Raw genomic sequence first — 23,606 nt, 5'->3', positions numbered from 1 at the left:
CCTCCCCTGCCCATAAAGCCATTAGGCACCGGTGCCAGCCCTATCGGCACTCGTCGCTGGCGGCCCGGCCGAGCCTCGCAGACCCCCCCGCCCGGGGCACGGGGCCGGGGCCGTGGCGTGGGGCCCTTCGGGAGGCGGTTTTGGGGAGGGGGCAGCTCATTTCCGAGCCGCCTCTGCATTACAAAGGCAGCGGGGCCGGCGCGGCGCTTTGATGTGTCCCGCCGGCTCCCGGCACACCTGCGGCCGCGGGGCTCCCGGCACCCGCGCTTCAAAGGCGGCCGAGCCGGGGGCTGCCCGGAGGCTCCGGGAAGCCCTCCCGACGTCCGCAAGGGCGAGAACAGCCCTGCCGTCCGTGCGCTCCCCCCGGGCCGGACGGGGAGGCTCCGGCGGCGGAGCCCCGGCAGCGCGGCCCCTGCCCCGGGGCCGGGGGCGGGCGGGAGGCAGGGCCGCCGCCGGAGCCCCCGGGAGGCGGCGGCCGGGGGAGGGTCCTGCGGGGTGGGAGGGGGCGGCAGCCGGGCTGAGCTCGCCGCGCCCCCGCCGCACGCAGGCCCCGCTCCAGGGCTTCTCCTCGGCACTTCTCCGCAGGGCGCCCCGTCCCGGCGGCCGGCTCCGCGGGGGCTGCCCCCGCAGCCCACCATGACCGGGCCGAGGCTGGCCCTCGCCGCCGCGCTCCTCTGCAGCTGCACCTCGCCAGTGGCCGACGCCAACTCCTGGTGGTAAGTGAGGGGAGCCGGCGGCGCCTTTGTCCGCCGCGGGCCGGGGACCGGGGACCGTCCGAGCCGTGCGGCAGCTCCTGCCCTGCGCCCTCCGCGGGAGCTGCCCTGCCTGCTGGGCTTCTTTCGCAGCAGCTCGCTTCTCTCCGGGTTTCCCCCCTCCCGCTGTTGCTGCCCAGTTTCGGGAGTGGTGGGACGCTGCCCCTCTCCTCCAGGCATTTCTGGGCTCCTTTTGTACGGGCTCGCTGAAATGCTGTCCGGGCTTTAGGATGTAGGGAATGCGTAGGGAGTGGATGGGTAAGGTTTCCTACCCGCTGCCAAAAGCCCTGGGAGCAGCCGCGGAGCCCCTTCCCCCGAAGAGCGGAAAATAGCCTGGCTCAAAGGCAGGCATCGCTCGCTGGCGCTGTGTAAAATAGCTGCTGGCTTTCTTCTGCAGGGAAAGTGCTGAGCTTTCTTTCTGCCCCCTTCCCTTCCCGGGTGTCTTCTGTGTTTAAACTCGGGTTACAAACGAACAGTGTTACTCCCGCTAGAGCCCTGGAAAAGCCTCGCATCTGGCAGAGCTGTGGAGGGAGGCAGCTGACATGAGAAATGCGCCCGGGCTCTCGGAGCGGGGCTGGGCTGGGCTGGGCTGGTGGGGAGAGGTGTCGGGCGCTTCGCGGAGGGGGCCTCTCCCTCCACACTCCCCGGGATGTTTTTCTCATCGTAGGTCTTTGGCCATGAACCCCATCCAGAGGCCTGAGATGTACATCATCGGCGCCCAGCCAGTGTGCAGCCAGCTGCCGGGGCTGTCCCCCGGGCAGCGCAAGCTCTGCCAGCTCTACCAGGAGCACATGGTGTTCATCGGGGAAGGGGCCCGCAGCGCCATCAAGGAGTGCCAGTACCAGTTTCGGCAGCGGCGGTGGAACTGCAGCACGGTGGATAACACTTCCGTCTTTGGGAGGGTCATGAAAATAGGTAGGAGCACCTGGAAGTACTGAAATGCACCCAGCAGTACAGGGGTAGTGCTGGGCGCAGGGCACTCCATCCCTCTGTCCCGTCCTTCAGATACACACGCAGGAGTGATGAGCCCCATTAGCGCGGCTCCTAAAGCTGCCTTTAAGGAGCTTTCCCATTCCCTGGTGTGCAGGCGCTGCCCGAGTGCTGCCTGCGAGCTGCCTGTGCCTGGGTGGTGGCACGGATGCGCCTCGGCCGCAGCAGGAGCCAGCTGGGGCAGCGGGGGGGCGAGGGGAACACAGTTTCTTTTGGGGGGAGCACGGGAAGGTCAGGAAGAGGCGGCCTGCCTCTGTTTGGTGTACTTCTTTAAAGGTAAAGAGGGAAAAAGCTGGAGGCAGGAACAATGGCCCCGTGTTATCATTCCCAACATCTCGGACAGGGAATGCAGCCCTGAGATGTGGGAAATACGGACTCTCCGGGCATGGAAATTCCCCCACTTCCCCGTATTGCCACTTTCTGTGTAAACCTAAGAGATTTTTATAATTCCTGCCCTGCTGGCCGTAAAAGGCACATTGACAGGCCATTGCTGCACTTGAATTGAGGTGTGACCTAGCTACATTGTCCCAGCTCCTTTTGAAATGCAGTCATCTGATGGCAAGAAACTGAGAAATCCGGGCTCAGTTTGATATGTCCGACAGCCAGGCCAATAAAGAAAAGGTGTTAAAACAGCCACACACACACACACACACACACTCTCTCTGTCTCTCTCTCCCTCACTCTCCACAACCCCCGTCTGAAGGTTTTGTTTCCCACCCACAAAGACAATCATTTACACAGAAGAATCAGAACTATTTCTCGGTTGTGAACTCGAGGGATGGAAAAAGACCTTCAGCTCCTGTACCCCCAGTACTGCTCACACTGGTTTTGGCTTCACTCTCAAAACAACTGCATAAGCAGCAGGACAGGGAGAGACAGCACCTTTAATACCTCTGGGGCGTTTAAGAGATAGGGCACAAAGTCCTGTGATCTCTTCTGTTCCTGAAATTCATGTGTCACCCTAGAGAATTCTAGGGATATTTCTGCACATGTTACTCAATATTGCAGAAGTCCTAATTCAGCACACCAGAGGTATTCTAATTCCTCCCTTTCTGCCCAGCTCATGCCCCAACAGTTCTTCTCTGGGGTGCTCCCCTGGGAAATGCCATTTCCTGGAAATACTTCCAGTTCCTGACACACATCCAAGGCATCTGTTCACCCTTGATCTCTCACTTTCTGATAGCAAGGGTGGTGGCCAGATGGGGCTGCATGCAATCCCAGATTGTTAAAACTTGTGCTTTGGGGGATGAAAACTGAAGTTTCATCCACCAAAGGACAGAAAATACACCTCCATCTCTCCTTTCTGATGTCTCTCCCTCATGTGTAACTTCTCCTGAAGAATGGTGCAAATTTCAAATCCCCAAAGAAATACTTGTGACTCCACAAGGATGTAATAAAATAGGAATCTACCCTTCTGGAGCATTCCTCATTCTCCAGTAGCTTCCTGCATCTCTGGGTTAGTGCAGTGAGAGTGTCCACACATGGAGAAGAGAAGTGAGGGTGAAGAAGGAGGGAGCAAAGATCAGAGCGGAAGGATTAACAGCTGCCAGGAAAAATCAGAAGAAGGAACTAGAGTGAATAGTGGGAGTGGGAGGATTTCTCCTCACTAAAATGAATTTGATCCTATGAGTTAAGATTGGGAGTAGATTTCTTTGTGTTTTGGTGAAGACAGAGGTGGTGTAGGTGTGTGGTGGGTATGGCCACTAGTCCTGCTCCTGCCATTTGATTTGTGTGTGCCTGTATTTTTTGAGTGCTCTTGTATCTGTGGTAGGAATCTGTCGATGGCAGTGTCTGAGGTGACTGCCTGCAGTTGCCCACTCTTTGAAAACCTATCCCAACAGAGTTTTGGAACCATTCTCTGGTCAGTTAGAGCACATTCAGATGTTTATGCTCCAGCACCAGACTGCACAAAAGAAAAATGTCACTAAAGGTGTCCTGGGGTATTCCAGGATCTTTGGTGATTCATGGCTGTTATCTGTGTCAGTGATAAGCTGTTTTGGAGGGAGATGCTGCCTCTCCTCTTTTTTATAGCTTCACCTTCCGCTTTTACATTTTCCTACACTGTAATGAGTCATTACTTATCATTTCAGCAAATATATTTTCCGCACTGGGGAAAAAGACAAAGCCTTTCAATCTCTTAGGTTATGCCAGATACAAAGTCATTCTTCCCTGGGCTCATACTGTGTGTCTGTCTCCTGTTTTCAACCTCTGAGCCCCAAATCTGGACCACAGCCCTTTTTCTGTACTCTGTGCCAATGGCACGAGAAAGGTCTGGAGACCAGAATATCTGCAAGAGTGCACAGACATGCCAGATTGTTGTGGAGAGGGAGAGGAAAGGAGATAAGAAGGACCCAGAAGGTGCACAGTGTGCCAACAACCCTCGCTGCCCACCCACCGATGTGAGCATGGCATATATTACATGATTTCTGGAGCTGCACTGGATTGTGACAGGGGAGGAGAACCTGACTTGGCCAAAGCCTGGGAGATCCGTGTGAGAATGTTCTCTCAGAAACCTGGAAGATCAGTTTCTTTTCCCCTTCACAGAACTTGACTCTGCTCAGGAACAGGAGAGCTGGTTGGTCTGTGTTTAATCATTACACCTTCATTTTGTGCTTTTCATGGGAGTGAGGCAGTGATACAAAGCTTTTGGAGGGGCACTCGTAGCACTGAAGCAGTCTGCTTTGGAACATTGTTTTCTCCTTGTGTGTGTGTTGTCATGAGACTTGCTCTTAGCTTTTAAATGTGGTTTATTGAATAACAATATATAATGATGTAAAAAATTACCCTTCTGAAGTTGCTTCCTGTTCTGTCAATACAGATTTTAGACTGCACGTGTGTGTATATATAGCTCTATACATTATACACAGACACATTCCTTGCTGCTGCATTTATTAGGGGAAGAGGACAGAGCACCTCAAAAGGTCATGTTAGAATTTCCTCAGGGGAGGAGAGAATATATCTCCTCCAGAGGAATCCTAAATGCAAGGCTGGGGTTTCCAGGTTAGTCCAGTCATTTCTGGAGCCAAAGATCTTATCTCTTCTGCCCTTTTGAAATGCTAAAAGCGGGGGGGAAAAAGACAGTCATAAAAGCAGAGAACAAAGAGAAATTTTTTTTCCTTGTTTTTCTTCGAGATCTGCAAACTTTGGGGTGATGCTTTTAAAAACAACGAGCTGAAACGAAAACTTCTCCACTAAAAAAGTTAAAGCGACACACTTTTGTGCCCCCGAAGGGGTGCGTTCTTCTCCCACTTCCTTCCCGAGCAGCTCCCGAGAGGCGAGCCCTGGAAGGCGAGCCCTGCCCGGCTGCTGCCGGAGCCGCGTCCCCGGCCGTGCCCCGGCAGCGGCCGCAGCCCGGCTCCCGGCGGGCGGGCACAGGAGGGCAGCAGAGCTCCGCCGAGCTCCCCGCCGCCGGGCACGGCTCCCGGGGCCGCAGCGGGGCGGGAGAGGCCAGAACTAATTCGGGAATAACACCCCAGTCCTTTGAGGCGACAGCACAGAGGTGCGGGACTGGGCTGAACTTTCGAGAGGACGAGCGAGAAAACCCAAGTACTTTTCAGAGTATTTGTGGGCAGCAAGGCGGAGCGGGGGGAACCCCACCCTGCTGTGACTTGTTCCAGCCTCTTGTCCCACCACCACCCTCAGCAGCCTGAACAGCTCGTGCAGATGCAGGGGCCGCACGCTGAGTCGGGCTGCTACATCTGACAGGTGGAGACGATTAAAATATGGACATAAAAGTGTAAATCGCAGTGTCTTTTCAGGGATGTCAGCCAGGCTGTAAGGATGCTAAGCACCTGGAGTCATGCAGTCTCTGTTGCACGAGCTGTCACAGTGTGAGGTCCTTTCTCGTGCATGTATTTTAATCTCTATAGAGAGGGAAGTGCTCTCCTTAAAAAGGATGATTGGTGTGTCCTCAGGGCTTTCTCCATACAGGTAGGGGCAAAACTGCACATTGGACTGTTTCCTTAAAAGACCCATAACATGGAAAACAAACTAGATGAGTAAAAGCTTGATTTTGGTTACTGAAGAATTACCCTAACCCCCCTAACAGGCCAGTCTCATATGAGTTGCCTTAACTAGGAGTCACTCCTCTGCATCTCCTGAACCGGGGAGATTTGGTGAGCATAGGTCTCCTCTAATGATCTGAGAGTAAAGACCTCCCTTCTGTGTTATATGTCCTGTAGCATTTTATCAGCTGTGTTCCAGAGCAGAAACCCTCAGCGTTCATCTCTCATTTAGGAGGGGAAAAAAAAATCCAAAGTTGTTCTGCAAGGTGGATGCCATTTACAGCCTCATCTTTGTCTTGGGTCATTACCACTAAGCTGGTGATAAGCTGCTATTAATTAGGGATTGTCAGCACGTGCAAATTGGAAGAAGAGCACACCAAATGCTCAGCTCAGCCCTGCTGAGGGAGCTGGCAGTGAGAGCCTCCTGAGCTGGTGATAAACTATGCTTTGAGGATCTGCCCTTTGAAGTCATCAAAATTTGCTTGAGAGCATCTTGCTGGGATTTGGTGTAAGTAGCCCTTCACAATTAGATTGCTTATTCTAATGAAGCTTTGGCAGTTGTTCTCTTTATCACCTGCAAGTTTGGTGATGAGCACAATGGCTCTGAAGGTGTTGGTTCAGCTATTTATTAGACGTGTGGTGAGAGTGCAGGTGTGGATTGCCTCCTTGTCCCTCTCCAGCCCTGCAGACACTCAGCACTCGTGGTGCTTGGCCTCGTGCAGTGCTCTGGCTGCGCTGGTGCCCCGGTCACACTGGGGCTGAATCCCTGCCAGGAATACCGAGCTGGAGACCCGATCCAGCTGCTTGGCTGCATAGGGTATGCATGCCAAGCAGGGCAGTCCCTAGTAAACCTGCTAATGGAAAGTCTTTTCATTTATTATGGTCTACATGGGAGTTTTACTTCTTCCAGCACTGTGGTTCTGCAGGCAGTGGAAGAGCCTTACTGTTGCAGTGTAAAAATTAGTTTCCTTCACTTTGTCTACAAATAATTTTCAGCTGACCTTACATAAACTAAAATAAGTTCAATGAAGTGGAGCCCACAAAGACTGTATGTCCCAATTAAATGAAAGCTATTCCAGAGCAGTAAATGGCTTAACCAGAGTACTCCTTTTGCACAGACCCAACCTCGTAACTTGTTCTTAATGATTATTGGCAAACGCAGTGGCTAAGTCAGCGGCTGTATTTTCAGCAAGTGAGCAACCCTCCTGCTGGTTGAGAGTTTCCTCCAGCTTAGAACGAAAGGATAAGTGAAGGGGAAAGAGGATGAGCAGTCCCTGCCCTCTGGAGTTGCTATCCAGAACAGGATGGAGCCCTTGCACTTGACCACCGCGTCCTTTAGCTCCAGTAAATTCCGAGCGCCTCCTCAGGGCGCACCGTGGAGCTCCTGGCCGCGCGTGGCACGCGGAGCGAGACCCGTGGGGGGGGTTAATTTGCTGTCGCCCCTCTCTCCCAGGTAGCCGAGAGACCGCTTTCACCTACGCGGTCAGCGCCGCCGGCGTGGTGAACGCCATCAGCCGCGCGTGCCGCGAGGGCGAGCTGTCCAGCTGCGGCTGCAGCCGCACCGCCCGGCCCAAGGACCTGCCCCGGGACTGGCTGTGGGGCGGCTGCGGGGACAACGTGGAGTACGGATACCGCTTCGCCAAGGAGTTCGTGGACGCCAAGGAGAGGGAGAAGAACTACGTGAGAGGTTCGGAGGAGCAGGCTCGCATGCTGATGAACTTGCAGAACAACGAGGCCGGCCGCAGGGTAAGAGCGGTGCTGAGCCTTTCCTTTTTCTCAGAGGGAGAGTCAGAAGGCCCAAGGGGTCCAGAAGTCCAGGGGGTATCAAATTCCTTGGGGGTTTGATGGGGGATAATCCAGTGATGCCCCAGTAAAAGCATACAGTCAGGTTTTCTGCATTTTTGTGAATATTACAGACGATGTTGACAGTATTCCAGTTTTAATGTCAGGCTTCCATTGCCAGCTAAAGCCAGTGAATTTTGGGGTCTGTTGAGATACTGTATGGCACTCATATGTAGACATTTAAGCCCTTTCCAAATAAATTAGGTGCTTTTGGGACCCATTTTTAAGGTTTATGTCTAAGAAATTAGCTTCCCGGAGCTCTGAGAGTAACACGCTGGTGGTGAAAAGAAGAATCTTTTGGCACATGGAGTTGTCTTCTACTGCCATCATTTAGCTTTTCGAGAATATAAGGCCAGGAACCTGGCTATCTCTGAAACTCAGGCCTTGTTCAGTTACCCTGGCACTGGGCACAATAAATAGTTTGCATTTAGGTGGCAAACATTTTCTGAGAAGATTCACAATTTTGATCTGAGAACCCCTAGGGATGGAGAATCCGTCACTTCCCTTTGTAGTATGATAGCAGCATTAATGACTGTTTCAACTCTGAACCTAATTATCATTTGAATTTATCTGACACCGGCTTCCAGTCAGTTATTTTTCTGACTTTTACAGCTAAATCCAAAAATCTCTTAGTAATCAGAATTTCCTTGGCATACAAGTATTTATCTACTGTAATTTATTCACCATTCTTTCTTGACAAACTAGATTGAGCACTGAAGACTCTCTCACTTTCAGAGGTTCTCATCAGCCATCAAATAATTTTCCTGTCACTTTAGTGTACCATTTCCAGTTTTCCCATACCCCTTTTGCATGCATTCAGTGTATGCACTTCTGCTGTTCACACAATTCCTCTGTCTGTGATTAATAGCCTGGAAGGTGTAGCATCATTCATATGCAGTGCAGCTGTGTAATCCTGCCTCTTTCCAAAAGTAGACCAGGAATACTAACTTGAACATTTGCGCATTTTCCCCAGGGTGTTTTAAATTTTTATCATTCTTCCCTAGAAGTAAGCTTTTCAAAGGTTAATTTTATTTCTAATTCATGTTAAAAAATCCCATTAAGTGTACTTAGTCTTGCTCTTCTGCACATTCCTAACTAATATCCTTAGTTTCCTTATCAATTTTCTGTCCTTTCTTACTTCTAATTGTTACTGAATTATCTCTCCCTTTCCCTTGGATGTCTGTCTTTTCTGCATGTAATTTCAGAATTTCAGCTTCGTTTTGACACCAAAGATGGTTTGTTCCATTTTTTTGGTTGTGAAATCGGTCTGTCAGGTTGAAGCATTGCAAGTACTTCATGGTTCTTTTGCAAAACCAAATTGGGGTAAATTTGCAGTAGGTGAAAAACTGGACTTGAAAGCTGTATAACTCACTGAGTTTTGGGTTTGGATTTTTTTTTTTTTTTTGGGTGGTTTTTTTTGGGTTGTTTTTTTTTTTTTTTTTTTTTTTTGGCTTGGATGGACAGAGGCTTTGCATTTGCTTAGAAATGGGGGGTGTGTGTGGTGGGGTAATAGCCTGAATGTGACATTCTTTTCTGCATTACTTGCTTTGGACATCCTACATATCTGGAGCATGAACTTGTACTACAAATGAATACCCTGCCTAAAGCAAGGAGTGAACATGAGACTCCAACAGCCTTGAGGGGTCCAGAGACAGAGTATGGCCCCTCGTCTGAGGTGCCAGGTGAACTGCAGTAACACAGATTAAATTAACATAAATCATTTTAGATTAGATTAAATTAAAGTATAAACCAGTGTGTAATTAAGCTTGTGGATTAAAAAAAAAAAACCACAAACAAAACAAAACCAAAAAAAAAAACCTGAAAAACTAAGGGAGCTGGTTAATAAGCTCAGCTCAGAAACTGGATGTGGAGGAGGTCTGGAACTTTTTCAAGTCCAAGATGCTAAAGCCATTACAACTCTGCATGCCAACAAGAGAAAAAAGGTTGTAGGAAGAATATCCAGACCTCACTGAATGAATAATTGCCACAGAGAAGCTGTTAGAAATAGATCAAGAGCCTACTAACAATGGAGGGAAAAAAAAAAAGAAGAGCAAATAAATAATGAAAAGCTCTGTCGTAGCGGTCAAGAAGTGTAAAGAGGAGGTGAGAACAGTAAAAATCATGCTGAGTCAGACCTTGAAAAGGCTAATAAAATAAACAGCAAAGGTTTTCTAAACTTTGCACACTGGATGAGTTTGGAGGAAGGGAGACAGCCAGTGAGAATGGGGCTGAGTCTAAAGGCAAAAAAGTTTTGGTATCCAAAGTGAGTTAGTGCTTTGCCTGGGTCTTCGAGTTGGGGTGGGGGGCACTGGATATCTCAGAGGAAAATAGGAAATAATTTGAGAAGACTTTTTCAAAGGTTGATCACACAATCATTTAGAACATCACTGGTTTTCTAAAAGCAGACTAGATCTGATAGGTCGTATTTATGTCAACTTGTGTGAAACATTTGAGGTACTTCCTCCATGGGAAATTCTTGGTTAAACTGGAAAATGTAAGGAAATTTGCAGTAGCTATGAGATGGACAAAAAACTGGTTCAAGGAAAGATGTCAGTGAGTTGTGTGAAAGAATGTAGCTTGATTTTGATGGAGTTTGATTAGCAGGGCTCATCAAGGAGCTGCCCTTAGGATTTTTGTTTCTGAGCCTCAACACGAGTGTTAGGAATGGGCTGATGAGCTTTGCTCTTGATGCAAAGGTGGCAGGTATTATGACTACAGAGGAGAACCTGAATTTTGTACAGCAGCTAATGACACTCAGTAAAACAACATTAAGACCATCATTTGAGGCCTTGCATGAAATACATCTTTAATCATTAGGAAAAAAGTAGGAAAGAATTGGTCGCAGCAGTCGGCTGCAAATGACTGCAGATGTAATATGGCTTGGAAGGTGGTAAATATCCTGTAACACACTAGACATAAGTCTTTTTATACAACATGGGGGAATACTAATGCCATGTATTAAGCTCTCGTGAGGCCCCAAAGTATTGTGTGTTCTCATATTCCCAAGTAAAATGACCTCAGACTAGAAAAGCTTGTTAGGGCTGACCCTAGGGATAGGAATCTTTTCTTAAGAAAGTGTGCTAGAGCAGCTTGCCATATTTAGCCTAGTAAAGTGAAAGTGGAGAGAGGATATGACTGAAGTCTGTGTTCGTGGGAGAAATAATAGGGAAGGAAAAGTACTTTTTAAGCAAAAGCCCAATTTGGCACAATAGCAAATGGGCATAAAGTAAATACATATAGGCTGGAAATCAGAAAAAGATATTTTATTGTTGGAATGGCAATCAGAATAATGGTGGCTGAAAACCTAATTGCTTTTAAAAGGGCATCCTATGCATTTAGGGAAAATGTTACTTGAAGCAGTGCCTACAAAAGCAAGACAGCCTACTTTATAACCCAGGAGGTCCTGTCTAGTCCTGCATTCCTAAACTTCTGAGATACTGGTTTTGTAAGTAAGAAGGTGCATATATAACTCCTCATTCCCAGAATTTTATGCTGGAAGAAAGGACTGCTGGATACTCAGCAGTGAGCACTGCAGAGTGACCACCAGCTGCCACCCCACTGCAGCCTTGCCCTGCTTTCACAGCCAGGGATTCAGCTGATACCTTCTGATTTTTGGCATGTCCCTTCACTCAGTTTGCTATGAATGAGAAAGTTCTCCTTGAATCCTGAGGAGCTCTGGTGGCAGGAGAGAGGATTGTCCCTTCTCTCTGTGGTTCTCAGAAGGAGCTGTGGGGGGGGGGGACAGGAGGGAATCAGAGGTTTTTTTATCTTTCAGGCAGTCCTGACCCCGTCACCCCTTCACTCCACATCGTAGTCCTTGTGGTGCTGGCTTCTGGCTTTATTGCTTCTGTTTGTTTGTCTTTGGCTGTTATCTCAATATGTCCTTTCCTTCCATCTGTCTTTTCTTCCAGTTGGTCTCCATTACCCTCTCTTATTGCCCCCCTTCCTTATCTGTCTCTCTGTCTGGCAGGCTGTGGCAGTCCGTCCTCCCACACTGTTTACTCAGTCAGCATATGGCAGCCCTCAGTCATCAGTCACTCCAGCCACTGCCTGAAGAGCCTGGAAGGGGGTCTGGTTAATTGACCACATAGGAATTGCCCATTAATTCTCCTCCTGCTCCCATTCCTGCACAAAAAGAATTGGAAGAGAACTTGGGCTTATGGGAAGGGGCTTTAAGCCCTTCCATTAGAGGCATTTTCAGCCTGTTTAAGTGGCATGGCCATCGGTCAGATCCTGCCCTCAGAACTGCATGTGGGGTCTGTTATTCGCTACCTTGACCCGAGCCTGGTCGGAGAGGAATTCTCCAATTTCCTTTGCTTTCTCCTCTTCTGGGCAGTGAAGGGGGAGAGTGGGAGAGTGATTTAGCAGCTGAAGCTATGGTTGGCTCCACAGCACATGGGTGGTGGGAGCTGTGGGGGGCTGAGTGGCATCATGCTCACCTGTGATCATTGGTGGCACTCACCTTCCCCAGAACAGCTACTGCCCACATGGGCCAGATGTTTTGAGCATCAGTTGCCTAAAGCCAAGTCAGAGTGAACTCATTCCCACGACATTAACTGAAGGGGATTGAGTTGCAGTGTTTTTCTAAAGGAACAAAGCCCAGGATTAGGAAGAATCATAATACTTTACAAAAACACATGCAAGGGGCAAGGGAGGCATGAGTGGCCTGGGATTTGACAGAACCATAACCAAGAAGTGCTAACACAGGCTTATAACAAGCAGGCTGGCAGTGTAGTGAGGATATAGTAAGTGTCTGGCGCTCAGGAAATTTAGCTGTAGCCTGTCTGGTCATAGTACAGCAGGAATCCTTAAGTAACGGTGTGGTTGGTCCTCTGCACTTGTAGTTTGATCCAAGACAAGTGCTTAACTCCCAGCTTGTAGCTGTTACATTGCACCGTGAGGGATTGCCTTGGTAAATCGAGCTCTGAGGAGCAGTACTAAAGCTTTTCTGTTTTAAGGGCTCACTCCATTGACTTTCTCAGGAGCTGGATTTGGCCTCCATGTGATTTAGCCATTAAGCCAAATTGAATCTTCACTAGCTGTCAAAAGCACTAGACATTAGCTAGGCAAGGAGCAACCAGTTGTTGTGGGAGAACTCTGACCTCTCCCTGCTGGTCCAGAACGTTGTTGTAGGCAGAAGGTTTTGCTTGCAGTATGCTCAATTGCCTTAATCATCTTGGCACGTGAAAGCAGGGAGCTGAGAAGCTTTCTTCTGTGTCAGTGAGTGAGGCAAAAAAGAAACCTCTGTGTTTGGCTGCTTTTTTTTCAGCAGAAAACCTGGCTGGAAGACACATCGCCATCTCTTTCAGAGCGCCCTGTTTTGTTCTCGTGTTCCTTGCTTTCCCCCACCAGACACAGCTGGTGGTAATTTTGCAGCTGATGCCAAACATCTCTGCTTGGCATGCAGGATCTGGCAAAAGCTCTGCAGGATGGTCTTGGGAGAGCAGATGTGAGCCTGATGCTGAGAGGATGATGAGCCAAGGGCTGGGGTTAAGCTGCTGTAACACAGAGTGGCTCTGATGGTGAGGGAGTGCCCAGCTCTTGCTTTGCAAGCTCTTTCAGTGCCTGAGAGCTGACAGGAGCTCACGTGGCATTGCACTTTTGTACCTGTCTCTGAAATGAATGGGAAGAACAAACCCAACCTGCATTTCAGTCTCGTTTCCTTGGTTTTTTTTTTTTGTTTCTCAGTATTTCTCTCACCTCCCCGCTAGCATGGGGAGGAAGAGAGTAAACACCATTTCCCTTCACATCCTGTGCTCTCTCTGATGAGGGTTTCACACTCTGAATTTTCAAGACTCTTTGTAAACTTTGATGCTGGATTTCCAGGGGTGTGATGCATCTGCAGCCCCCGCAGGCTCCTGAAAATGTAACTGGAAGTGTCTGGGAAAAGACAGCACGGGAAGCTTGCGTGTGCTGTTGAAATCCTGGCTGTTCTGCCTGGCGACAGCCGTGCTACTGGAGGGAGCCGGGCAGGAGATGGCGCAGGAACACAGCGAGCGCTCCCGGCTCAGCCCTGCACTGCCAGGGATGCCTGGGGAGCACCTCGAGCTGCCTTCCAGGGAGATGTGTCCCTCTGGGCACCACCAGCCCCTCTGCCTCTCTCTGGACACTGCCCCTGGATGAGCTCCTCTCAGGGGAGATGATGGGAAAAGGTCTGTGGATTTGTTTCCAAAGGATGCAGATGTATCCCTGTAACGATAGCGTTGGTTCCTGGTGCGGGTAGTAGGAAATGGGCTGGTTCCCAGGTGTTCCCTTTCTGCAGCACTGAATGGGAGCAACATGCCACGCCACGTGAGGTGGGGAATTTCCAGAGTCCACGCAAAGAGGGCTCCTTCTCTTTTTCTCCTGATCTTGACCCTGCTGTCAAGCCAGAAATCTGCCAGAGGGAAAGAAGGTGGGGTGAGCCAAGTCGTGTTTGCAGGCAGGGTGACCAGAAATAGAAATTCTTAGGGAACAGGAACACAGCAGTCGCAACAGGGGGAGGAGAAGACCTTTGTCTCCTCTGAAGGGCGAAACAACAGAAATTGCGGGATAATCAAAGCAGTTCTGAAAGCGCGATGAATTCGTTGTAATTAAGCCAGCTGCCAGTGCAGCAGGAATAAACACAGCTCTGCCTGATTGCATTTCTTTCCCCACAGGCCGTGTACAAGCTGGCAGACGTAGCCTGCAAGTGCCACGGCGTGTCGGGCTCGTGCAGCCTCAAGACCTGCTGGCTGCAGCTGGCCGACTTCCGCAAGGTGGGCGACCTGCTGAAGGAGAAGTACGACAGCGCCGCGGCCATGAGGATCAGCCGCAAGGGCAAGCTGGAGCTGGTGAACAACCGCTTCAACATGCCCACGCAGGAGGACCTGGTCTACGTGGACCCCAGCCCGGACTATTGCCTCCGCAACGAGACCACGGGCTCGCTGGGCACCCAGGGCAGGCTGTGCAACAAGACCTCGGAGGGCATGGACGGCTGCGAGCTGATGTGCTGCGGACGGGGCTACGACCAGTTCAAGAGCGTGCAGGTGGAGCGCTGCCACTGCAAGTTCCACTGGTGCTGTTATGTCAAGTGTAAAAAGTGCACAGAGATCGTTGACCAGTATGTCTGTAAATGAAAGGAGCTGCCAAAGCAACAAATCTATATTATATAAATCTATATAAATATATTTTATATTTGTATAAATAAACAGATTATAATAATTAAAGAAGCTTATTTAAGAGACATTTTCGTTTTGAAATTTCCCCCGTCAGGCCAGCTAATTTGACATTCCTTCAGTTCTGCTGGGGAATCTGTCTTTGGGTGCATCTCGCCTCGGATGTTTCAGTCAGGGTGAAGAAGCTGAGGAGGTGCTGGCAAAGCACACCAGCATGTGCTCTTTCATTACAGAAAGAAAGCCAGTGAGAAGAAGAGGAGTGGGTTCTTTCTTCTCTCTGATCAGTAAATCCCAGCATTTTGGAATAGTTACTGCACACTGGAAATTACAGCCAGACATGGGTGAGTCCTAGTTATTCAGATTTCAAATCCTGCGCTGGGAAATTTGGAACTGATTCTTGGTCCCTCTAAAGGGCTTTGTCACATTAGAGGGAAGGTTAGCTAAGGCTATGTGAGCATGGCTTAAAATCCACAGTCTTGTAAACCATTCCTGGATGCTCCCCAGACCACAGTGGGGTAGAGGAAAGTTCACAGCCTGCTGTTGTGAGGAAGGAAGGTTCAACCTGTGGCTGACCAGTGCACAGCCTGGGAGTGCCCATGAAGCCAGCACCTGGCTCTTCTGTACCACCTGGGCCAAGGGAAATCTGCCCAGCTCAAACCACATGGCTGTGTGTGTGAGGGATTTTTTTTTTCTTTTCCTTTAAATCCCATGCTGAAACTTAATTTTTCAATAGAGAGGAAAAGCTGCCAGTGCCAGGGATGTTTGCAGAGGATATTTTGTCAGTGGAAAGAAGTGTTGCACATACACACACACACATGCTCATAGCTGCACTCCTCATCCTGCTGCCTGTTCTCCTCTCTGAAGTGGCTGCAGGTGGTCACCTTGTTCAGCTCTATTAAATCCTCCTCATCACCAGCCCAGTTGTATAGTTTCTCTTAAACATTAAATGCCCCTCAATGACATTTCTTTCCCTCTGTTATTTGTGCATATGTCTGTTTTATTCTTTTGGTGAAGTTCTTTTATTTTGCTGTTCTGTGTTTCAGAGGGCAGGGGCCATGCTCTTCCCTGGCATAAGCTAACCACAGGAACGTTTGCTCCCAGGTTGTGGGTGTGTGATCTCTGTGTTTTTCCTTTGTAATAAAACTGTACCAGGGCAGAAGGCATTACCAAAGTCTGCTAATCAGTCTTACCACATTGGGATTTTAGTACAATCCAATTCATAAAGCAGGGAGCAAATGCTGTTTCTAGCACAAGACATTTCCTGTACCTCTCAGCATCTGCAGAGTTCATTTGCAGTCAGAACAATCAAGAGAAGCCAATTCCCAAAATATAAGGGTTTGCTAATATACATCCGCTTTGTTACTGACACCGCAAGGGTGTTGGCTTTTTTTTCCCTGTAAATTTTAAAATGCTTAAAATATGCCAATAAGCAATGAGCCAGTCATGAAGATTATTGTTTTTATATTAAACCTCTGTTTCTTATAAAACATTGCAGTTTTACAGATTCCACCATTTCAACCACCAGAGAACAATTTATATGTACCTTTCATATTTCAAATATTTGAGGACTCCAGAAAAGCAGAAAGAAGAGAAATTATGCTTAATAATTAGGAGCTGTTGTTTTTTTTAAACCAGTGTGTCCAGTTTTTATTTTATTTTTTTTTAAATCCAACAGGCAATATATTTGCTGGCATCCCAGAATGCAGTTTTTTTGAAATATAAACAGTGGTCTAGATTTACTTTATTATATAAAATCCAAAGCCAGTGGTATTGTAATTCAAAGTAACGGAAATAGTTTTCCATGCATGGAAAAAATGTGAGTGCAGTGGCCAGATCCAACTTCCATTAAACTTCAGTGAGAGTTGGACTGAGCCCAAAATCGGATCAAATGTGTGAGCTATTCACTCCTGGGATACTCTGTTTCTAGCCCTGTAATAAAATTTGCTCTACCTTAGATACATCTGAAAAAGACCTTTCCTCCCACCGCCCTCACCTCATGTTCTTGTCCATCCTTATTGCATCAGTGCTTGAAGGTGTCAGCTCTTTGTATATGACACCCTCAGGCATTGTTAAAGTGTCTACCAGTTCAAAATTACTTCATCTGGCCTTTCTGATAAAGACCACACATTTTAGGGAGTCACAGCTCTCCTTGCGGTTTGGCACCACAATTAATTTTGTGGGTGTAAACAACTCTGGGAGCGGAAAAGTTGGCATTGTTAGGGCTGCTATTCATCTGGGTGATCCTGGATGTGTCCTTCTTTTTCCACCTAAAATGTTGTCTGGATGGAAAAAAATATGTTTTTTGGCCTTTTGTCCCAGCATTCCAGACCTCTGGCAGGCTGGTTTGAGCCAGCAGTTCCTATTGGACTGGGACCATATAGTGATAGGAGAGAAGTGACCATTAGATTTCTTTCCTCCCTCTTTTTTTTCATAAGACCCAGGTTTCAGTATTTCAGATTTTCTGGGAATTTTGTATTCAAAAATTTGATCCCGCTAAACTCTAGCTTCAAACTTAATTTCAATGGCACTCACACATAAAAGCACCTCCAGAGGATGGTAGTATGTACAAAGTAAGAAAACAGCCAGACTGGCTTGATGCAAATCCAAAGGAAGTCAAACAGAAAGCTGCAGCAGGACTGCTTCTTTCCCATGGAAGGAGAAAGTGGTGGATTTTAAGTTGTGCCTTGTTTGATGCACAAAGTGATAGAAAGGGGTGTGGTGGGGCTGGGAGCTAGGCGTAACTCTGAGCTCTGCTGATAATCTGCTTTGTAATTTTCAAACGGGTTCTTAATTTCTTTGCATTTTAGCCCCCAGCCTCCTTCTGTATAAAATAAGGAGCAGGATACCTCCTTTTTCTGTAAAGATCTTTGCGAAATATGGCTGAAAAAAAGTTTTAATTGAAGGCCGAGGTTCTCTGCTCATTAAGTCTGGCAGGCAGGCAGCTGTATCATTGTGTGGGGACACTCAATTTGGCACAGAGAGGCTCAGCAGCACCTTGCAGGGTCCGAGGTGGTTGCTGGGGGGCTCAGCAGGAGCCTCGGAGGGTCTGCAGCAGCAAAGCATTACTCTGCCACAATGCTGGAGGCAGGACTGTGCTACAAAAGAGGGGTCAACTCCGGGCTTGTTTATTTATGGGTATTGAAGATCTTGTAGCTAAAGTAAGGCTTAGAGAGGTCAGCCTGGTTTCTGCCTGCTCAAATTCTGTTTGCAGTTTCATATGGATAAGATACTCACACAGTACACTGTTATATACTGTGGTCTGGTAACTGCCTGCCACATTCCACCCCTGAAGTTGCTGCACTTCAAGGCTGATAGAATGGCCACCCTTAAGTCATGTAAAACTACAATATTTTGGGCTTAAAGACACTATGCAAATACAATGTTACTGCAAGGCAGTGAACATGGGCTCCTAAACGGAGCAGAACAGGATGCAAATCTGTCATCATTTTCCATCTGGCAACTACTGCCTAAGTTCTAGTGGGAATGAATGAGGCCTCAGTATGCTCTCCTGGAAGGTAAGCTAAGCAAGAGCTGATCCCAGAACAGAAACTTTCAGTTGATATTAATCATGCTACAAAGAAGGTGGCAGATTTGTGAGAAAATTTAAATGAACCTTTTAACACTGTTGAACTTCAGGCCACTTGAACCATTTGGAGGCTCCCATTCTTTGTCCCCAAAAAGTCTGTGCCTGCTTAGAGCTCTGTAGCAGAGTGGCCTTTTGCAATTCAGGAAACAGCCACACTGAATCCAGACATGCAGCATTGGTGTAACTTCTACTTTCTATATGGACCAAAGTTAGTTCCCTATGGACCCTGAGAAAGCAAAATTGAAGCAGATCTTGTTCAATCATAGGAAATCAAACATGTGGGAGTCTCTCTCTTTGCACTTGACTCCATCCAGAGAGAATCCTAGTAGGTTCAAATTACACTGTGGGAGCAATTCCTCATCACCTGTGGCTACAGAAATATAGACAGTATTTTCATCTGCTGACACAGCCACAGAACATCCCAAGGAGACCTTGGGAAATACCTTCCAGTAACTACAGGGCATGTCTCAAGTGTCTGTCACGAGGCTTTTCCAGAATCAGCTGCTTATATGGTCATTAACTTTCATTTAGCTTTTGTTTAACTCTATTTCAGGTTAAATAGTTTCTAGCAGATACTCTGTGAAGTGAAATTCACTGAAGGGCAGGCTGTGAAGGAACTGTCATAGGACAGACACACAGCAGATGTGAACAAAATATCAGATCCCCTTCTTCTCACAGGCGGACTCTGGCTATGTCTAATCCCTTGGACACAGAGATGCATCCCATCTCCTTGGTGCAGATGTGTATCCTGGCCAGATTCTAACTCCCTGGCACCAACACTGTGTGTGCAAAGGCTTGTGGATGCAGAGACCGTCGAGTGGGTAGCCTGTCCCAGCTCCAGGCTTTGGGACTGGGCCACCTCCTGAGCATACCAGCTCTGAAGTCTAAATATAACCAGCTGAAAGATAAGCAAAGGTTAGATTTCTGTGCCCAACAGAACACGTACCAGAAAGGACAAAAAGAATCATGATCAGCAGTTGTGGATCCCTAAATAACAATAATAAACCCCACAGTATGATACAATGATCACAGCACGCTCATGGCCTCCATCCATCAGTCTTCTCCTGCAGGACCTGAAGCTGTTATTATACTTCCTTGTTTCTTAGCTCTGTTTAAATAACAGTTGAATTTTTTTTTTTTTAATTAGAATTCAAAAAGGTATGACCTACATGATAGCATTTCCTTGAAGACAGAGGGAAAAGGGGAGCAAACAGGGTCAGGAGTTCGCCCTGTGAGTAGTGATAAAGTGCAGCAGCCATAAAAAGAACTACTCAATACTGCCCTGTGACACTCGAGTTGGACACCTGCCCTAAGTGTCACAGTTTCCTCTCCATGTTATCCACCCAATGCAAGCTGGCTCTGATGCCTCCCCAACTTCCAGTACTGGCAATAGTTCCAGCTGTTTGGAATGTGGTGGGTGCAGCAGTCTTCAGCAGCGTGACTGAGAGGAGAGGGTGGGGCCCTTGGTGATTTGGGAGGAGAGGAAGACTCTGAGAAGGTAAGAAATAAAAAGAGAGTGAGCAGACGCTGCTTTGCTGGGAGGTTGCAGTGCCTCCCCCAGGCCCTTTTCCCTCCATCGGTGCTGCCACATGGTGCTAGCTGTCCTGGGGACTTCAGAAGGGAGCTGCTCAGGGATGTTTGCCAACAGAGATGAAGCAGTTAAAAGGCTTGCAGCAGTAACACATGTCCTGAAAAAAAAAAAAAAAAAGAGAAAAAAGGTCCAGGCTCTTCCTTACCCTAAGGCAGTTTTATTCTGAATCATCATTTGTCTTGTGGCTCTTCCTAGAGTGCCATATCGCTGTGTCAGCCCTTCACAAGACTCCCAAAACATTGAGATTATGCGGGATGGGCTGGATGGGGCATTAACATGCAAGGACAACACTGCCTTTCAGGGGAAAAAAATGAAAATATGTGGGGTAGACCCAGTGTTGGAGCTAATTGTAACCTCCACAGCCTCAAGGAACTGCACAAGTATTTAGCATCTACTTGGCCTGAGCAAACATCTAGACCAATTTTTTAGAGCGGCAGCTCTCTGCAATTCACTGTGATGATTTTGGCCGGTCTCAGTTTCATTTGCCACAGACAGATTTGTTTTCTCTTGCTCGGGAACAACAGAGTTAACCAGTAATGACCTGCCAACTTGCACAAATCACAGGGCTGTGTATATAGGACAAACACATTCTGAAGGAATTAAGGCAATGAACATTTTATTACTGCTACATTTTCTAGGAATCATCTGCAAATGCCCAGGCAGTACATAACTCTGTTTTTGAAAATGTCTTCTACTGTATTGCAGGGCACAGCTTTGCTTTTTGATTTCCAGGCTCTTGAACCAGAATAAACTACCCAAATTCATTTTATTTAATATTTCTTGAATCAGTATTCCTATCTCATTTTCCCTCTTAATTGGCTGCATACACGTTGAGTTATGGTGACAGGAAATGACAGATGAAAATGACATGCAGCTTTTACATATATTTTTCGTCAATGAAGCTCAAAATATTTTTAAATCATTAGCGCCATTTTACAGAAGAAATCCTGAAAGACAGGGCAGGAAATACTTCATCTGACAGGCACGGGGTGGAGCTGGAGCAGCCACTGCAGCTGCTGCTCCCCGGGCTGCTGCCCAACGGCTGTCAAAATACATTTTGATTGATGAGAGAAGCCGTAAGTATGTGTAAGAGTGCAACTGTAATGTTCAGTAACAACCTTGCTCCCTTCACAATAACAAAAACTCTGATGAATGTGTGAGATGGGACATATTTTAAAGGAGACAATAGCAAATCATAGTTTTATAAACAGAGTTTTAAGGAGTGGGCAGGATGTATTTATTGTTTGTGGGTATTAGGGATCAAAACAACTCAAATATTAATTTATAGGGATAATTTTGCTTCCTTTAACTATCTCATTCGCAGTCAGTGGTTTGAGCTAGAATTTCTGGGTGTGGGGACAAGTGTATTGATTGGAGTGTGGCTCAGCAAAGCACTAAAGTACATAGAGCCACACAAATTACAGACAGGCTCTCCAAATCATCCAGTTATTCTCCCTGGCAATTGCTAAGATTGTCCTCTAACAGAGTGGTGTTCCCTTCGTGTTTTGACTGGTCTCACTGTAAAACATGCAGGTGTAGGGTTTCCACCATGTTCCCCAAGGACACTGTTTTGGGAGGTGAAATCTCAACGTTACAGAGGTTTTCCTGCTGCTCAGCCAACACTTCCCATTTCTTAACAGGGCAAGTTCTTGTTCTCTTTGGTGCTCCCCCTCCATGCCTCCGCACCAGACACAGCTGTCTGGGTCCTGTCACATGAGCCGGGCTCCCCAGGTGCCTCCTGCGACACCAGGCCTGGGAACACTGCCTGGTTTTCATCATCCTTCTGGTCTGGTACCAGCTGTGGCCTCCCTGCCCGGTGCCATGTCGGGAGCAGGCAGACCAGCCTGTCCAGTGAGGCCTCTTCCCCCTCCTGCAGCTGCCCTGGACACAGGGGATGTCCACACCAAAGAATCACAGACTGGGTCAGGCTGGAATGCACCACAGTGGGTCATCGGCTCCCACCTCCCTGCTCGAGCAGGGCAATCCCAGAGCATGGGATTACACAGAGCATCTGTGTCCAGATGGTTCTGGAATATCTCCCTAAAGCGGGATTTCACACCCTCTCTGGACATTCTGTTCCAGTGCATGGTCACTTGTACAGTAAAGAAGTTCTTCCTCATATTCAGGTGGAATTTCCTGTGCGTCAGTGTCTGCCCATTACCTCTTGTCCTATTGCCTGGCATCACTGAGAAGAGCCTGGCTCCATCCTCTTGGCACCCCCATTCAGAAACATTCAAACTCCCATTCAGGTCCCCTCCCAATGTTCTCTTCTAGTGAGAAAAAAAAAAAAAAATAGATCTCAACTATCATTTTAACAGAGCTAAGGAACAAGACATTTTAGTAACAGCTTCAGGTCCTGCAGGAGAAGACTGATGGATGGAGGCCATGAGCATGATGTGATCATTGTATTATAATAGGAGGTTTATTATTGTTATTTGGGGATTTACAACTGCTGATCATTATTCTTTTTGTCCTTTCTGGAACGTGTTCTGTCGGACACTTTCCCCACAGTGAGTTGTGTGGACGGCTCTGGGCTGTTCCCACAGGTGGTCTCCCGGTCATGGGAGTGCTGGGGTTTCTCCTGACGCTGATTCCAAGAGGAGAGGGTGACACTCTGCTGCCTGCTCAGGGCACACAGGAAGCCCTGAAAAAGGGAACCCCCCTCCAGCCTGAAGGCCATCGCTGGGGGCTGGAAACTCCATTCTTTGCCAATCCCTTCTGTTCTGTGGCCACAACAGTCCCATGTAGTGATACAGGCTGGGGACAGAGCTGTTGGAAAGCCAGCTGGAAAAGGACCTGGGAGTGTTGGTCAGCAACCAGCTGAACGTAAGCCAGCAGTGTGCCCAGGTGGCCAAGAAAGCCAACGGCATCCTGGCCTGTATCAAGAAGATCGTGGCCAGCAGGACCAGGGCAGTGATTGTCCCCCTGTGCACTGCCTGGTTTTCATCATGTAAAGAGCCATAAGGTCTCCCCTGAGACCACTGGTGAGGCCACACCTCGAGTGCTGTGTCCAGTTCTGGGCCCTTCGGTTCAGGAAGAACTTTTTGGTGCTAGAGCAAGTCCATACTAAAGCAATGAAACTGGTGAAGGGTCTGGACACGTTTTACAAGGAGTAGCTGAGGGAGCTGGGGCTGTTTGCCTGTAGTAAAGGAGGCTCAGGGGAGACCTTACGGCGCTTTACAAGGCCCTGACAGGAGGGCGCAGCCAGGTGGGGGTCTGGCTCTTCTCCCAGGCAACAGCGACAGGACGAGAGCACATAGCCTTAAAGTGCGTCAGCTGAAGGCTTAGGTTGGACATCAGGAACAACTTATTTCCAGAAGAAGAAATGGGCTGCCCAGGGAAGCGAGGGCGTCACCGTCCCTGGAGGTGTTTACGGGAAGAGCGGACACGGCACTCAGTGCCCTGGTCTAGCCAACACGGCGGAGTCTGGCCACAGGCCGGACCCGGTATCTCAGAACTCTTTCCCCACCGATTCCAGGAACCCGTTCCCGTGAGGGAGGGGGACGACCCCGGCTCGGGGCCCCGCTCCGCTCTCGGTGCGGCTGCGCGCCCGCGACGCCGCCTCCCTCCGTGAGCGGGCCGGGCCCGCTGCGCGTCCTTCCGGGCCCGGGCGCGCAGCCGCGGCGGCGCGTCCCGCATTGGCGGCGGCGGCCTCGTGCGATGGTGACGCCGTAGGGCCGGAGGAGGCGGCGGCCGGGCCGGGCG

General features: G+C 48.6%; 1 protein-coding gene across 2 annotated transcripts in view; it reads left to right on the top strand.

The window, feature by feature from the left end:
* The window catches only part of WNT5B (Wnt family member 5B), a 67,463-nt gene extending 52,680 nt beyond the window's left edge, over positions 1 to 14,783 (top strand). For both annotated transcript variants that reach the window (XM_053978360.1, XM_053978361.1), the window contains exons 2-5: positions 586 to 716; positions 1,420 to 1,667; positions 7,200 to 7,492; positions 14,227 to 14,783. In XM_053978360.1, coding sequence (XP_053834335.1) covers positions 586 to 716; positions 1,420 to 1,667; positions 7,200 to 7,492; positions 14,227 to 14,685 — 1,131 coding nt within the window. In that variant the 3' untranslated portion in view covers positions 14,686 to 14,783. The remainder of the gene's footprint in view (positions 1 to 585; positions 717 to 1,419; positions 1,668 to 7,199; positions 7,493 to 14,226) is intronic.
* Positions 14,784 to 23,606: the final 8,823 nt, after the last annotated feature.

This window comes from Vidua macroura, chromosome 5 (genome assembly GCF_024509145.1).
Source record: "Vidua macroura isolate BioBank_ID:100142 chromosome 5, ASM2450914v1, whole genome shotgun sequence".
NCBI classification, from domain to species: Eukaryota; Metazoa; Chordata; class Aves; order Passeriformes; family Viduidae; genus Vidua; species Vidua macroura.
Note: the sequence above shows the minus strand (reverse complement) of the source record. Positions and strands in the feature narration are given on the sequence as shown.